Source organism: Pinus tabuliformis, chromosome 6, assembly GCF_031772625.1.
Source record: "Pinus tabuliformis cultivar Carrire ecotype Pingquan chromosome 6, CPIR1, whole genome shotgun sequence".
In the NCBI taxonomy this organism is placed as follows: domain Eukaryota; kingdom Viridiplantae; phylum Streptophyta; class Pinopsida; order Pinales; family Pinaceae; genus Pinus; species Pinus tabuliformis.
Window position 1 is genome coordinate 1,363,854,235 of NC_142292.1, and position 17,820 is coordinate 1,363,872,054.

General features: G+C 32.2%; 1 protein-coding gene across 1 annotated transcript; it reads right to left on the reverse strand.

Moving 5' to 3' along the window:
- Positions 1–13,583: 13,583 nt before the first annotated feature.
- LOC149263693 (pectinesterase-like) lies at positions 13,584–15,498 on the reverse strand. The gene is made up of 2 exons (XM_089388321.1): positions 14,482–15,498; positions 13,584–14,281 (listed from the first exon to the last, which is right to left on the reverse strand). The coding sequence occupies exons 1-2, from the start codon at positions 15,458–15,460 to the stop codon at positions 13,584–13,586; spliced, it is 1,677 nt and encodes a 558-aa protein (XP_089244447.1). The 5' UTR covers positions 15,461–15,498.
- Positions 15,499–17,820: the final 2,322 nt, after the last annotated feature.

The following is a 17,820-nucleotide window of genomic DNA, read 5'->3' on the forward strand; positions in this document are numbered from 1 at the left end:
TTGGTAAAATTAAAATAAAATAAAAAATGAAAATAAAAGTAATTATTTGAAGACCTACAGAAATCCATTATGGAATGTAGGAGTAGTGTAATCTATTTCTATATATCAATCCAACCAAGAACAACAGACCAACTTGATGAAAAATATGTACAGGTTTTAATCTTTCCAACTAATTTCGATTTTCTGCAAGAGACTCTCTTTTTTTTCCTGTAAGCTTGGCAGTACATTTTTATTCATTTTTGGAAATAAAGCAAGATACATCCATATGTCCAAGAGTTATGTGGCCTCAACCTGCCCAGTGGGAAACTAGGTATGTTGGCCACCTAACTGCAAAATATGTCATCCATAAGCAAAAATAATAAGTTTGTCCAACCATGCTATATATACCTGAGAGTATTTATACTTCTTATTCTCTAAATAACTATAAACATAACTAATAATAAGTCTAAAACTATATGACCAAAGCATTCAAAAAGAAAACCATGGGTGCACTGTCACTATTCATCATCAGCAGAATCCACCGAAGCAGGGTCCTTCATAGTAGAACTAGACAACTCCGAGTGAGGTATGCAAGGGATGTGCTGCTCGATTTGGCTCAATTGACCACTTTGTTATTGTAGTTGGAAATTATTTTTTTGTAGTTCTTTGGTGAAATATGAATTCACCGATTTCCCTAGAGGGAGTAGCATGATCCAGATTATCCAGTGTATTATGTTCACTATGTCGACGTTTTGAACCCCAAAGAGGGTCCATCATCAGGACCAAAATTGATAGAATATGAATAATAGTTTTTTGAGAGAAGAATCTTCCAACACTACTCTCTTCAACAATCCAAACAAGGTTTTACCCTTTCCAACTGTCCTTAACATGTTGCTTTCCCCATGCATCAACCGTCACATGCTTTCCACCACCTCTCCAAGTGTTGGCTGCATGTGGAGGGTGGTCATGGCGCTCTTATTGAGCCACATTAATCCCTGGCCCCGTACAAGCCAACTAGGGCAGAGTCACACCCTCATCAGGTGGGATTCATTAATTTTGATTTGAATTAATATCAATGAAATTTATTTAATATGTGCAAGTTGTTCTATAAAGCTACCAAGTTATTCAATGAGAAAGTTCTAGCCAAAAGAGAGGAGAGGTGTGAGGAGGAGCACTATAAATTGTACTTGTGAGTTAATTTGAATTTATTTATTTCTAAAGTTACATTTATTCATAAAAAATTAATGGGTGTGTAAGATTGAAAATATGCTTTAAAATCATAGTAAACAATTTAATAAGACAAAGGTGATTTAATTTTTTATTATTTAAAAAAAATTATCAGCCTCTCTCCTCTCATACCAGAGGCTCGGAATATTTCTTGTCCATCTCATAACTTACCCAAAAAAATTATACTCATAATTTGAATTTATTTATTTTTAAAGTCTTGTTTATTCATAAAATTTTAATGGTTGTTTAAGATTGAAAGTATGCTTTAAAATCATAGTAAATAATCTAATAAGATAGAGATGTTATTCAATAATCAAAGTTAAGCCATAATTTTAATTTATTTTTTATGATTATTTAATTAATTAAAATAGTTAGTCTCTGATGTGGAGTTTTATTTTTCTCCTCCTAATGCAGGTAAGAGAATTTTCTTGCCTTAGGAAAAGAAAAAGAGAAGTGACCTCCTTACAATTCACCAAATTAAATACATAGTAAAAGAATAACTTTTTATGATAAAAAATAACCTATTTGATATTTTTAAAGTAATATAAAGCATAGGCATATATTTTAGGTATAGTCTAACTTACAGACGAAATAATTTTTTTCATAGGAAACCAGCAAAACAATTTCAAGAAGAATGAGATTTTTTGTTATTTAAAATACATTTTTGAATCCATAAATAGATTTAGCACAAATTTTACATATTAAACAACTTAAACTCAAGTTTTTAAAAATCTCTATAAAAATTTGGCTAAAATTAACAAACAAAAATATCTTGAAAAATATTATTTTATCTATAAATTAAATTACGTCTATATTTTATAATCAAACCATAATTAAAAAAAAAAGAGTGACCAAACACAAAACTTTTACTATTTTTTTTTTTAAACATATAGCAATTTACATAGACCTTCATTACATAGAGTGCATTTTTGACCGATGATTTTCTGAATCGAAATCACATTTAGTCTCCCCTGTGGCACCGACAATTTGATGATACAAAGTCATTTGATGTTCAGTATATACCTTTAAAATTCTATAGGCGATCATTATCTTCGTTGAAATGGGTTACAGTTCCACCAAAGGGCATACGTTTTTATTGTGTCCCCACGCGGTACAGAAAGCAACGATTTTATCTGAAACCAGAAATCTTTATTTTGACAACAATGAGGGAATCAAGGATATCAACGATGTACGCCACGAACAAATGTCTTCACTGAAGCCATCAGAATATATGAACTCGCCTTTATGAGGGTTAAACAACTGCGCAAACAGTGAATTCGCACATGCTCGTCATTTCGTCCGTATCAAAAGGTGGGTGCGGCGTGGACTTTAGTTTGATGTTTTGGATCAACAATCATATCCACCCCCACAAAGTGTTTGACATTCAGTGTTTCATTCGATCTTTTCTGTCGGAATGCCATCTCTTCTCCCTTTTTTTCTCTCCCAAAAAGAAATCTTACCAGTTTATTTATATAAACAAGTAAACAAAATTATATATAATGTTTTCTTATTCATTTTTGTATTTAAGTGGTGTGATTTATAATAAATTTAGATATAAATTACATTAGAGAAATTTTTGGCCAACACATTTTGAACCAAGAAATGTAATTCATCATTATAATTAGTATAGATTTATCATATATATTAAATAAAAAAAAAAAATTGAAATTGCAAATCTTTCTTCAAATCTTATATGGAAAAAAAGATTTAAATTTAAAATATTTGATTTATGCTTGTAATATTTTTTTAATTTACATTTCTTGATATACTTTTATATTACTTTTAGGATTTAAATTTTAAAAGATTTGATTTATGTTAATTATCTTTTTTTTTTTTACTATTCTATTAAGATTAAAAAAGAAAAATATTTACAAAGAGGTTTGAACCTCTGAGGGGGCTGTAGCCTGCCCTCAGAAAAACCGTTGCGATTAGCACATTGCCTTCTGTTTACAAAGATGAAAATCATAGACCCAAGACTAAATAGAGCCAGATAGGATCGACGCTTCAGTATGAACTGCCCTATTACAAAATGTTGTCCTTTGCCACTATTACAAAAAAACTGGAAAGCCAAAATTGTGTCCTGGAGAATGTGAAAATTCATACTGATAATATCAGAAGCCATACCCACTGAGAATTACACCCAAAAACCAGAAATCCTAAGATGACTTGCTGAAGCTAGAAGTAATTATGCCTGAGGTGGCGAATCTGTGTCGTCTTCATTTGCCTTGTTGGGAGAGCTTACCCAATGAACCATCACATTATCTTCAACTTCCGTCATGTTGCAATCTGGAGGAGTCACAAGGTGAAGAACGCTGCCAGAGAATCGCGCCGCCTCACAAGCTATAATATGCTCTTGAGAAGAGTCTGGCTGATGGCGAGAATCTTCTTGTTGGCCTTCTTCCTGCAACGCAGCGGGATTATTGAGGACATCACCAGCCAAGATGCCCTGAGAATCACTGGAATTTTGAGAAAGAGACTGTTCCTTGGAGGTTTCATCTAAGCCTGTGAGCTCATCTTCTTCCTACGAGAAGATAACAGTTATAATAGCTGAGATAATCGGTTTGTTAAGCCTGCTTTTCAATTTGAACCGGGATGAGTGAAACGAGCTGTTTAGGGAGGGTCTAGAGTGGTCTGAGGGCAGTGAGGGCGGCGAAGCAGAGGCTAACGGGGTTATACGTCGAGGTCCAGAGCCACCACGACCCCAAGAACCTCCACGGGACCCTGAGTTGCTACCCCGCCTGGGAATGCCACGACAACGGGCCATTGCAGAATAGATCAACAGTTTGAAAGTGTTGAAGGACTGAGGGAGAAAGAGAAGCAACTCGCCACAAACTAAATGAAACCGGAATGAACAGACCTCTGATCTGAAGACCCCAAAGCAGAGCACACAGAATATCTAAACGACCACGAGAAATAACCCAGCAACGACTGAATGAACCCAATACCCGACCCGGACACCTTCAGCAAAGACAGAAACGAAACCCCTTACAGAGATGGGCAAGAAGACTGACTTAATACACCCGACGCATATGGAGAAGACTGACTGACTACACCAGACACCTTCGAAAAGAGACAAAACCAAATACCTGAAGCTGGCTAGATGTGAGCGATTATGAAGCCATGGTGGCTTCCAAATTCTCTATGCTGCACAGAAGCTCTGAGGACATAACCACCAGAGAGTAGCACTGCCTGAAGAAACCGGAGCGACTTTGTCACTGTCTGAAGAGACCAGAGCAAATGAACCGTGAATTGTGTGCGCCATCCTGAAATCTATTTCTTGCGTGCCTTGAACCCGAAGCTTCATAAATGCTAATTAATATCCTGCCTCGAACCGCCAAACCTACTCAAGGTATTGCCAGATGCCGGCTCCGCATGCTCAAGCTTTAACATCTCATTAAGGCACCCGCATCCGGGTATGTTAATTATCTTTTTAATGTAACATTTTTTTTATATAATTTTATATTTTTAATATAATATTACTTTAAATTTTTAAAACTTTTTATCCTCATTTTCTGAATTTATAATAGATCTATACTTACTATTATAATTTCATATATATTAAGTTTAAAAAAAAATTGAAATTGCAAATCTTTCTTCAAATCTTATTAAATTTAAAATATTTGATTTATGCTTGTAATATTTTTTTAATTTACATTTGTTGATATAATTTTATATTACTTTTAGGATTTAAATTTTAAAAGATTTGATTTATGTTAATTATCTTTTTAATGTAACATTTTTTTATATAATTTTATATTTTTAATATAATATTACTTTAATTTTTTAAAACTTTTTAACCTCATTTTCTGAATTTATAATAAATCTATACTTACTATAAAATACTTTTCAACACACTTACAAATATCTGAGTTTTCACAATAAATTATAACAATATTAGATATTTTTATAAAAATAAATTACATATAAAGTTTTGAAATATTTAAAATAACCACTCAACTTAAAATATTTTAATTTTATTTATTTTTAATAATTATTTATACATGTTTAAAAAAATTATACCTAATTTATCTTTACAAATATTAAACAATATTTTCAATTACTTTTAAAATTTATTACATATGTATGAACTTACTAAATGCTTTTTCATTAATTTTTTTTTTTTAAACCGGACAGACATTTTATACTCAAAATCTGGGTTACACAGTGAGTACGGTTTTTACATCACCATATCAAAATTGGCTTCAGTTTGTGCAGTTGCACCTGCTTCCATATCCTAGTACAACCATAAATCTATTTTCTTCCCCCTACGAGCCCTATAAACTATAACAAAACATTGATATCTACCATATACCCGAAAGAACAAACCCATAATCAAAACATAGTGACAATACATCAAAAACATTAATAGGATTTGACTTCCCCGCATGCTCGCTGGCTTCTTTCCCTCGGTTGCTTGGACCAACTCCTGAAGTGTCTTCTCCTCCATCATTCTGCAATTGGGCAACAACCATCTCAGACAACCTCGTTATGATCTCCTTCACCTCTACAAATATACTGTCACTGATCAAATCTGAGTTGAAAGTGAGCAGGTTAGTTTCCATCTTAACTATCTTCCGCTCGAAGATGCCTGAATACTCCCAAACTTAGCATTAATTTGCTCAACATTGGAGGCACGATCTTTCCCCAACATCTCTATTTGACAATTTATAAGGTCTAGCCTTCCAGTTAGTAATTTAAACAAGAATTTGGTGGTCCTTTTCTAGCAAGCCAAATCATCCTTAAAAGATTACCTTTCTTGGCCTTCACACGTAGCCATAACAGAATCTTTTCAAACCATGCAATTATGAAACCTATGTTCTATGCTTGAAGCAACAGATAACTCGGAGATAACTTCCTATGAATCCTTAAATAGATTAATTTGCTTCTTCACACAATTACCATATGCACGTGACATTATCGCATGAAGATCCTCAATCTTCATACCCATTAAATAGGCATCTTGTCCGAGCAATCTACCAAACCATCCCTGCAACCAGTTCGCTAAGACACGAGACAGATCCTTACCACATCCCCTCACCATTAATTCTCTAATGTGATATGTAACCCTCTTGAATCACTGAAATGATGACTTCTCTGCGACTTCCTTGAGTTGAGTTGATACCCTCCTCATGTCTTACACGTTGTTTCCCTGGGAATCTAAGAAGACACCAAGAATTAATTGTGCTCTGACCTTCCCCCACTCGTCCCACTTGTCGATTATACCTCCAAGCATCATCCTTCTATCAGCACCATCAAGGATGGTCTTAAATACTACCTTGCCCAACATTCTATTAAGGTATGGGAAGATGGCCCTGATCTCTTCCATCAACCTCATATTTACCTGCACCCAAAAGCGCTCGACAGTTTGCCAACTCATCGACGTCTTTGTTGGGGTGGCAGAGGACATGAAAGAATGAGTCATCTTCGAATTTTTGCAAAATATATTTTATTATTTTAATAAGAGAGGACATGTTATCATTATATTGATGATTTGAAGATGTGAACATTCTAATAACCATCAGGGAATCCCCTACAACATTTATTTTATTTATTCCTATAGTTAGAGCAAGATCGAATCTTTACTTTGCCTTGTTATTGGTGGCAACTCCTAAACACCATGCATATTTTATCTCGATTTGTTCACCAAGGCATATTATTACCCCTCCCACTCATGCCACCCCTTCAAATTTATTTTTAAGACCATGTGAAAATATTTCAATCCTCAGAATTCACCATAATACTTGCAAAGATTAAACTTAAATAGAATTTGAACATAAATATAAAAAAGCTCATTCATTTCTCTAAACCCACTGAAATAAACCCACTTAAAACTCTTTTTCATTATTATATACAAAAATATATAACAAACTCATACAAAAACCTACGATTGCTTTTAAATTCTATAACATATTTATAAACTTACCAAACCCTTTTCATTATTACATACAAATATATATTGCAAACTAGTGTTTTACATTTTCTTCAGTCGAATCAAATTCCTCTCTAGCTCATACAAAAACCTTTCGTAATGTAGTTAACATATATGATACTCAAATTTCATGTATATATTTAACTATGTGTCCATTTTGATTTTCATAGAGTATAAATTAGTAATGTTCCAATTTGATTTAGTGTTTGATAGTCCATCTACCGTTTTGTCCATATTCTTCTAGATATGTAAAAAAGGGATATATGAGCTAAGAACCCTAAAACAAAAGTTGTAGGCTTAAAAATTTCGGGAATGTTTCTCGTAAATTTATTAAATTATTAAAAATGAGTAACCAAGAATTAGAATGTGTATTATTCCTTATATTTATAAAACCAACTTAAGAATCATCGATTTATACTAATTATTTGTTTCTTCATGATAGAAATATCTTTGATTTTTTCCTCCCTATCTATTAAAAGGGTACTCCCTTTGGAACGTTTGTATTGTTATTTATTCTTTCAATTAATTAGTAATTTATTTTTCTTAATTATAGAAATAAATATTTAAAATATTTAATACTTAAACAACACATTTAAATATAGTAATTCTTTATTTTTCCAATTATATTGAGCCAATCCTTAAATGATCCATTGTTAATATATTTAGTCTATGAGCTCCATTCCTAGTATATTTAGCCTATGAGTTGTGTATTTGTTGAAGGAGCCTTCCCTCTTGGGTAGATTATTTAACAGAATTATTGTACATAATGAAAATGAATTTAGCAATATGTGTTTTTGGAAATAATTTTGTATTAAAATTATAATAATTAAAATTTATAGTTTTATTTTAAAAAAGTTATTAAAATTATAAAAGGAAAATGTATTAACAATAAAATTAACTTATTTTAATTAAAATATTCATTTAATTAAAAACATATTATTAAAAAATGATTTTTATTTATATTTTAATTAATGGTTTCCATTTCTATCTAACATGTATCTTTATAGTCTCTTTCAATTTGTACTTTAACTTATATGTTTTTCCAATTTTAATAATGATAATTGTGAACACGATATAGTTATTGATTATGGAAGATAATAAAAGATTAAGTCATTTTTATTTGTATCTAGAGACCTTCTCCAACTCAATATGATAGATATGAGGTAAAATATTGTAATATCCTAAAAACATTTTAACTAGGTCAAAATAAAATATAAAAATAAATTATTAAATTTTATAAATTTTTACGGTGGTTTTTGAGCTCCAGGTTTATGAGAACAAATGGTATTGAACCATAGTATTCATGCATAATATAACATATTTAAAGGAAATATTTAAATCAACTTATATCCATTTGAGCTCTGAATATACTAAGGGTTGAGAGGGAATAAATCTCTTGAGATGCAAACTTGTTGTAGAGTGAAAAGAGATTTGATCCCTCTTGGAACTTAGTTGATATATAGTTAAGGTGGATCTAGGCTGATAGTACCTTGAAAGTATATTTAAATGTAAAATGTTACAATAATTATCAAAATAATAATAAGCATGCTCGCTAAATAATTATTTAAGTGTGAATATTTTTCATATAATTGCATAACATTAGTATGTAGTGTCATTAAAGTTTTGGATGAAAATATATTTAATTATTTCTATTTAGAAATGGTGTTGTCTAAACATGTTATGTTTTAGAGTTTTTGGTTTTTTAGCATTTATTTTTTATTTTTTTAGAATGGGTTTTTCACTGCATATATAGATTCAACACCCTGAAAAACCTTGGGACACTCATATTGTGAAGATCTTACAACTCAAATTTGTGATTCCAAGAAATCCATTCTAGCCAAATTAGATCAGAAAATATGTTGGGAAGCTCTCCAAAATGTAGAAAAAATAGAATAATATTTTTTGATAAAGTTAATGTTTATTGATAATTTATAAAAATGTAGAATTAGATAGTCTTGACATATTTTGATTTCTCAATAATGAAAGTAAAATATTCATATTGCATCAAGTTCTTAATAATTAGAGTATCAGATCCAAGATTAAAACCAAAGTATTCTTATTGTCTTTTCCGAAAAGTGGTGATAGCTAGCCAACTAACATGATCAAACCAATAAAATAATCATGGAGTCCTAAAAAAGTTACTAAAAAAAGAAATCATGAAGGTTAAGTGGAGTTAGAAGGTTCTACTTTAGTGGTCTCTTTTCCTTGTTGTATTGAGCTCCTTGGATCAAGTGGGAGACCCAAATGGTCCACAATACTCTCCATTTTACAGTGAAGGTTCTTCATGTAAAGCTAAAGTTCATTAAGCATGAGTGGTATAACCTCTTTAGCCTCATTTCTATCCAACACTTTCCCTAATAGGGTCTTCATGTGCTAATACTACTTGATGATGTGGAGGTATTGGTTAAGTGTCCCTCAAGTGTGTTCCATGTCTAGGATCTAGGGAGCTACCTTAGCAGTGATGTTTGTATTATAGAAACAACCTTTCTCTCATATTATCTCATATTCAACCTCAAGTAGATCGCTCTAGAAGCCTAGTAGAGTTTTCTCCTAGTATTACTGGGTCAAGGATTCCATGTGAATGTGCACTTGTGCACCACCCCTCGCTTTTTTGTAAGAAGCATCTCGTCGATGGAAGACACATTTTTGCAGCATAGGTATAATCTATAATTAAAATTGAGATAGGGAGTTGAGTGGGTTGGTGAAGGAAGAACTAAAGGCTTTAGAGAGAAGACATTGCAATAATGTCATTGTAATTGGCATCCACCCTATTAATTTTCTCTGAAGAAACGTGCCCACTAATACATGAAGTTCAATGAATGTGCTCCTAGGATGGTAGTCGAAGGTTGGCTATCTTGTCAAGGTGATGATGACCGAGGAAATAAGATCAAAAGTCAACAGAGAAATTGGAGTTTCTTGGAGGAGGTATACAAGAAGGTTTCCATCCCAAAAACATTTGATATAGGAGAAAAGTGCCCATTAAGAAAACCTTTAGAAAAAAGTTCAGGATTAACATTTTTGTAAGGTACATGATGAGAATTGGAGTGAATTATTAACTACTTAGTGGAGTAATAATGAATCATAATGGGAGTTGGATCAATTAACAAGGGATATTTATATGTGGTAGGGCTAGCTAGGCACAACTCTTCCTATAGGTGTTGGATCGATTAATTAAGAAGATTCATATGTTGGAGGGGAGACATGACACATCCCTTATTATAATTACTTGTTGGAATGGCCATCCTATTGACCCCTCATCTTTGGCTTCTCACCTCTACGAAGAAAGAAATTATGACTATTACTTATGGAATAAAACCTACATAAAAACAAATGAATAGGTAATATAATTATTTTTTACTTTCCTCTTATCTAAAAAGGTCTTTATAGGATTTAGTAGCTAAGTTTTTCATGGATTTTTTAAAATGTTTTAATATATTAGTTAAGTAGGGTTTAAAAGTTTGAATAATTATTAAACGTTTAGTTTAACTAATAGATAAAATGACCCTTTTGCGAAAACATTTTGGTTAATTTTGCAGAAAATCCAGTAGAGATTTTTAAGAATCATAAGTTTAACCATACATAATATATAATATATATATTTCTCAACCATATATGATTTTTTCTTCCAAATGTTTTCTCCTAATGCAGATGATCCTTGAGATTTTGTTCTCTAAAAAAATATTCCCATGTTGAGACTATGTCAGTGAGAGACAGACATAGCTTATTTGATTTAGAGCTAATAGAGGAAATTGGGCAGTGGATTCTTAACTGTGACCACACCAGGGTTTGAAAAAATCAATATTTTCAGGTTATATCTCTCGATTGGAAAATGAAAACCTTGTTGCGTAGGATCCTTACTGAGAGACAAGTTGATAGATAAAATGTTTTTTCAAGTCCTCAGGATGTGAAATGAGAACAAAGAAATCAACAGTTCTATATGGATAGAATGGATGCTCGTCTAGCTCAAACTGAATGTCATATCACATGCATTGCCACTACATCTACTCCTCCAAGATCTAGTGTGAAAGATCCATAACTCATTATTTCTTCTTAATCCTAATCGTTAAATGATTTTTGGTAGTTTTTTGTATTTTAATTATGAAGTCAATACTCGAGTTATGTTAAAGTTATTAAAAATCTTACAATTTTCGACTAATTATTCTATAGAAAGGTCATAAAAAATATCTAGTTCCTAATTGGACAGATTGACCTCTACAATAAAGCATGCTAATAATAATTGAATGAATGATGTATTGAAAAAAATAATTTTGTGAAATAATAAATCTAGACTTAAAAAAAAAAAAAAACATCATTTTAATATTAAATGAAATTCATATAACCTCAACAAAAATAATGATTAGAAACCCACTCAAACTAGTCGTCTTTAATTTAAATGCTTAATAATAATAACCAATTCAATCTTGAAATAGAATCTATCTAAATTATACGATCTTTTCTATTCTTTACCTAAAGTATAAGAAATGGATATTCATTGGATATAAAATAACCTATTATTGAACATCATTCCAATTAGGTTCATGATGATAATCATTCCAATTAGGTTCATGATGATAATCCCAATTGAATATTAACCATTTAAGTATTTATAACTTTTAAAAACACAATGTTTGGGTCTTTTTAACTATTCCTCGTAAAGGTGTTTACCGCATTTTTGATAGAGTGACACAAATCTAATTAAAATTAATGCAAAAAACTATGTATAATAGAATTAATTTTTTAAATTATTTTGTAATATATATATATAGAGAGAGAGGGGTATGCAAATTAAACAGATTTTTGATAAAATTTCTAAGCAAATTCAAATTATATAATCTTAATATAAATAAATAAAATTAGAAATAATATAGGCTATACTGATGCAAATAAACAATGTTACAATTCCTATAGTGTATAGTGTAGTAATGGTATTTTGATAAGTAAGGTAAAAAAATATAATTTCATATATATATATATATAATTTTGTAAATTTATTTTAAATTTAGATTTAAATATTTAATTTTTTATACAAAAATTGTTATTTATTTTTATGATAGTTAAATTATAATATAATAATATAATGCATAAAAATGATATAAAGATAAGATAATAGTAATGTAAAGATAAGATAAGAATAATAAATATGTAAATATTAATGACATAAGAGTTTTATGAAAATAATATCAAATTATATTAAAATTTAAGGAGAAATTGTAGGTGGAGTGGAAGGGAAAAAAGAAAAAAAAAACTTATTTAAATTTAAAAAGTCAAAAGTCTTTCTTTATTTAAATAATATGAAGAAAAAAATAAATATTATTAAAATAAGAATAAATTTTCATGAGTTTCATAATGAAATTAGACGTTGGTCAATTCACAAAATACAAGAATTTATGATCTTTGTGACACTAAAAAAGTTGAAGATAATTTTTTAATTAATATAGTTGTCTAACTTATACTCAAATTAAATAAAAAAATTTAAAATATCCATTAGACTAATAACCTTTTTAACTTTTTAATTCACAAAAATGAAAAAAATCACCATAACAAAATATCAAAAGAGGAACCAATACTTCTATGTAAATAATGACAAAGCACCCTAAAAAGACTAAATAGAAAAGGTTTATCACATTTTTTTGGTTAATAACGAAATAGAAATGGTTTATCAGATTTCTTTTTGTTTAATAACGGTGTTATTTATTTGGTCGAGACTTCTCATATGCATTTAAAATTTTATTAAAGCTATTTTATAATACTAATCTTTACATAATAATATCCTATATTAAATCACTTTTTGTATCATTTGATATTTTTTAAATAATATTATTGGATATTATGCCACTTTTTATATGATGTGGTATGAAAAGATCACAGCCAAGCCATGTACTGCTCAGCCCTTTTGAATACTGTTTTTTTTAATTGATATAACAATATTGGCGTTATACATAAACCAATTTTCTTTGAAATATGCTTTCTTGAAATAATATGAACAATAATGTTGTTGCTCTGCCATATTCCTTGTGAATCCTATATTTGCAAGTGGAAGCGCGCAGGAAAGAGAAGAGAAACGGCCCCTTCATATAAATACTGAACAATTTAATCCACATTCTGGGACCTCTCTTAAGACATACTCGGGAGTCACCGCTTTATATAATGTCCTCCACAATTTTATCTCCTTAAATTTTTATGCGATGCAGAAGGCCCTCCTGCCTATTTCTGAGATTCGGTTTCGAATGTTAAAAACAAAAATGAAATTGATGGCGATTTGAAGATCATCTGATTAAAAAGTTACCGTATCTGCTATAAGATTTCGCTGACTTGCATGATACTACAATGAGCCGTTCATGGTTCAGGGTCTATGGTACAAAACGATAGAAAGCGAAATACACACTACAAAACGACAGAAAGCGAAATACGGACACAGACGAACTTCTTCAAAAGTTTGATGACGTCCCTAATTTATTAATCCGTCGATGTAGTCGATGCCAGTGGACTGCAACCACGAATTGCCTTGTATGAATTCTCCCACTGTAAATTTGCTCGCCTCTTGAGAACTTTTGATTACCCGATACCCAGGCCATTTCACACGGTTTCCAGTAGCGGAGCCTGGCCCTGTATTCATATATTCTCCATAATACAAAGTTTTCAAAGCAAAAGCTCCATCCCATTCCAGCCAGCCCGCAGGCTGAATAACGCCATCTATGTACGACTGCATGTAAACCGTTCGGGAATACTCCTTCCACGGCCTCCCCAGATATGTTGGGAATGAGCTTTTCACCGGAACGAGGTCGGCATCGGGAGTGATCTTGCAGTTGTGAATGGAAGTTCCTGTGTTTTGGTTCGGATCAGTTCTGCCCTGTGCGGTGATTGCATTTTTCTGATTTGCACCGGGTTTCCTGGGGACCAGAGTGCAGCTCTGAAACACCACTGCGGCATTCCCAAATATGAAATCTACAGTACCCAAAATGTTACAGTCTCTGTAGAATTGGCGAAGAGAATGAGCGTACAGTGTGTCTTGGTACGCTGCAATCTTGCAGCGATATAACACTGATTGGTCTGATCCTACTCGAAGAGCCACCGCCTGATTTTTGTCTGGGCCTGCTGTGTTGACGAAAGCCATGTCTTGTGCCATAAATCCATTCCCTACAGCAGCTGCATTCAAACATTTTAAGATGATTAGCTTTTGAAGGACTCAAGCAGTTAAACATAGTTGCATCATTTTCTAAATAGGGAAAGTTCTCATGTGTAAGTAGTGATGAATTCTCTGGAATGTGAGGATTTAAGGATTTTCTGAGATTAAGATCCCGCAAAACTGAATTTATGAAGGATTTAGAAGTGGGTTAGTGATTTACCGAATGTGGCGGAATTGAAAGTGGTGGATCCGTCTATCACATTTCTGCTCCCTGTAACGATCGTGGCCTCCATGCCTTCTCCAATCAACATGATATTAGTCTTCGTTTTACCCACCTCCACGTTCTCCTTGTACGTTCCCTTCTTCACCTTGATCACGTATCTCTTAGCACTTTTCTCTGGGGCCGCAGCTATGGCTTGTGAAATCGTTTTGAATTTTCCAGAGCCATCCTGAGCCACGATCACGTTCGGCACTACGTCGTTTGGAGAGGAATGTAGGAGCCTCCGATCTCCTGCAGATAGCCATGAAGGAAAATCATCCTTGATGGAATCGGACGGGAGGCGTAGCTCGGGAGATGGATCGGGCCTTCCTGACTCCTGCGCCGCCTTTGCTATTGCCAGAGAATTACTAACCAGCTTCCTCAAGTTTTGCACGCTGCTCTCAACCAGAACTCTGGCCACGCTTTTTGGGTAATCTGAAATTCCGTCCAAGCAGGTGTCCTGGTTGGTGATTGAGGCGCTGAGCCACGTCTGTAAATCGCCGGCCTGCTCACGCGTGAATGCCTTTAGATCGCGACGTTTCAAAAGAGATATAGAGCTATCAAGTTGGTCCCTCGTAATATCCATGAGCTCCATGCAATCTTGCAGAGCACTGGTTTGCTGAACGAATCTGAGAACGAGGGTGAAAGCTTTGTTCGCCTCCTCCAGGGCCACCATTAGAGCAACGTGAAGAAACTTCTTGGGTTGTGCAGGAGACGATCCCAGACGAGGCGAGAGAGTGTTATAGCAGAGCTCCGGATAGAGAGTTTTGCTACAAACGACCTCAACGCTCTCCATTGGGTTTTGTGATTCTATGGACGGTACATCTTCAGCATGAATCAAGGGAAGCCAGAGGGGGCTGCAGATTGTGATCGCCACGAGAACTAGGGAAGCCACATCGACTGGGATGGCTCTTTTCCTACTCTCTGTCTTTCCTTCCATCGCTTTGAAAAGGAATCAAACGCAGAGATTGGGGACGGGTAATCTTGCTGTTATCTCCACTCCATCATGTGTTGTCCTTTTATAATGAATTTTTGGAGTTTCCTTCTCCATCATCTTCGTTTAACGATTTACAAAGACGATTTACCACACGCACGTAAATCTTATCCTCAAATTCAAATTCGAAGTGGATTGTCTTAATGGTCACATCAAGACTTGGCATTTCAATCATATGGCTCTCTTGCTTTCCTTATCATTTCAAAGTAGGGTGGTGTCGGCAGGTTATGTGCAGCTACTTGGCTTGTCAATCACATAGCTTTCTTGCTTTCCTCATCATTTCAAAGTAGGGTGGTGTCGTCAGGTTATGGTAGGTTATGTGCAGAATGACGTGACTAACGGGCTTGTTTTCGGCAGTGATAGCTATATTTTTTATTTTATTTTTATATCGGTGATACTTTTGTAGGTGAAGTGGTGAAGTTGTTGATTAAATGGTCGATTGGATAGAAGTGGTGAAAAAAGATGGTGAAACATCTAAGTGGATTGGAGAAAAGAGGAGGTGAGATAGTTAAGTGGGTTGGAAAAAGAGTAATCGAGACAACTAAGATGATCAATTAGAGATGAGAATTATGCATTTTTTCTAGAAATTTAGGTTACTCTATTTTATAAGATAATATTTTATATGAAAAATGAAAATTATATATCAAGAAAAGTGAAATTTTCAATAAAATTCGAAAATTAGAAAATTACGTTATGTTATAGACATTAAAATAATATTTTTATTATTATTTATATATAAAATTTGGTGCATTATTAAAAAAATTTAAAATTATATAAGAAATATATGGTCAAAGTTAAAACTTGTTTGATCAATAATTAATGGGTCCCTATAATTTTATTATCTTTTTTAACAAAATAATAATAAAATTATGTTTACCATATATATCAATTATCTAATTTATAAACATTTTGTTGTTTATCTTCATATCTATCTCTTATTTTTTGTTTTACATTGAATTTTCATTTTAGTTACATCATCCAAAATTAAACCGTGAACTAATAATTTTGATTTCAACAATTTATGTGTTTACAAGTTAACCGGATTAAATAAAAAAAGAACAATAAAACATGGCATAACTAAAAAATCGAATTATATAATTACATTAATAGTTTTTAATAATTTTTACTTTATTGTAAAAAACAAATTATATAATAATACATAAAAGAAACAATAAAATAATGCAATAACTAATAAAGAAATTATATAATAACAAAACAAATTCTATTATAACAACCAAAAACCTCCCTCAATTAATACTCATAAAAATATCTCACACTAAACAAATACACTCTTCCAACCTGTCCTCCTTTTAACGTAGAATTTTGAGAAAAAACTTAAACGAAAATATATATTTTTGTTTTTGTCCTGACCAATTACGAAAAAGAAAAAGAACACTCATAAAAATATCTCACTTCAACATGTTAACCTTTCAAATAGAATTTTCAGAGAAGATTCGAAGCAGAAAAATATATTTTTGTTTTTTCCTAAAAAGAGAGCGCACCATGTCCTAGCCAATTACGACCAAGAGAAAGAACCATGTGATCCTTTACCAAAAATCTCTCAACGATGGAGTGCTTTTAAAAAACACTCTCAAGGATGGAGTTTGCAAGCACATGCTTCTCATATTTAGGCACTAGCTATACAATATAGCTTAAAAAATTATTCATTTACCATGGGACACTGCTTATAAGAAACATTACAATCTGCACATGCTTCTCATAATTAGGCACTAGCTATACAATATACTTTAAAAATTTCTCATAATTAGCCACTAGCTATACAATATACTTTAAAAATTTCTCATAATTAGGCATTAGCTATACAATATACTTTAAAAATTTATTCATTTAGCATGGGACATTGCTTTTAAGAAACACTCTCAACGATGGAGTTTGAGGGATCATTTTTAGAAGCATAAATATTTTTATAGGAAGCATTATGATGGCAAAACTCAATAGTGGTCTCTTATTTATGTGTAAATGTTATTAAATAATGGTGTCTTATCTATCTCATGCTACTAAATAGTGGTCCTTTCTCTATGTGTAAATGTTACTATAATGATATCATATCCTCGAGTAGGGTAGTAGTATCTTATCTATGTGGTTTTTTTATTCATGTGTAAATGCTACTAAATAGTGGTCCTTTATCCATATGATTCTATTAAATAGTGGTCCCTTATCTATGTGTAAATGTTACTATAGTGGTATCATATTCACTAATAGGTTAGGGTAGTGGTATCTTATCTATATGTAAGATATTAGTGTCATGGTACCTTATCCTCAAGTATGTTTATACTAAGAAATGT

Coding starts and splice junctions, on each gene's coding strand:
- LOC149263693 (XM_089388321.1), bottom strand. CDS start 15,460: ATGGAAGGAAAGACAGAGAGTAGGAAAAGAGCCATCCCAGTCGATGTG. Junction 14,282..14,481: donor TTTCAATTCCGCCACATTCG/GTAAATCACTAA, acceptor GTTTGAATGCAG/CTGCTGTAGGGAATGGATTT.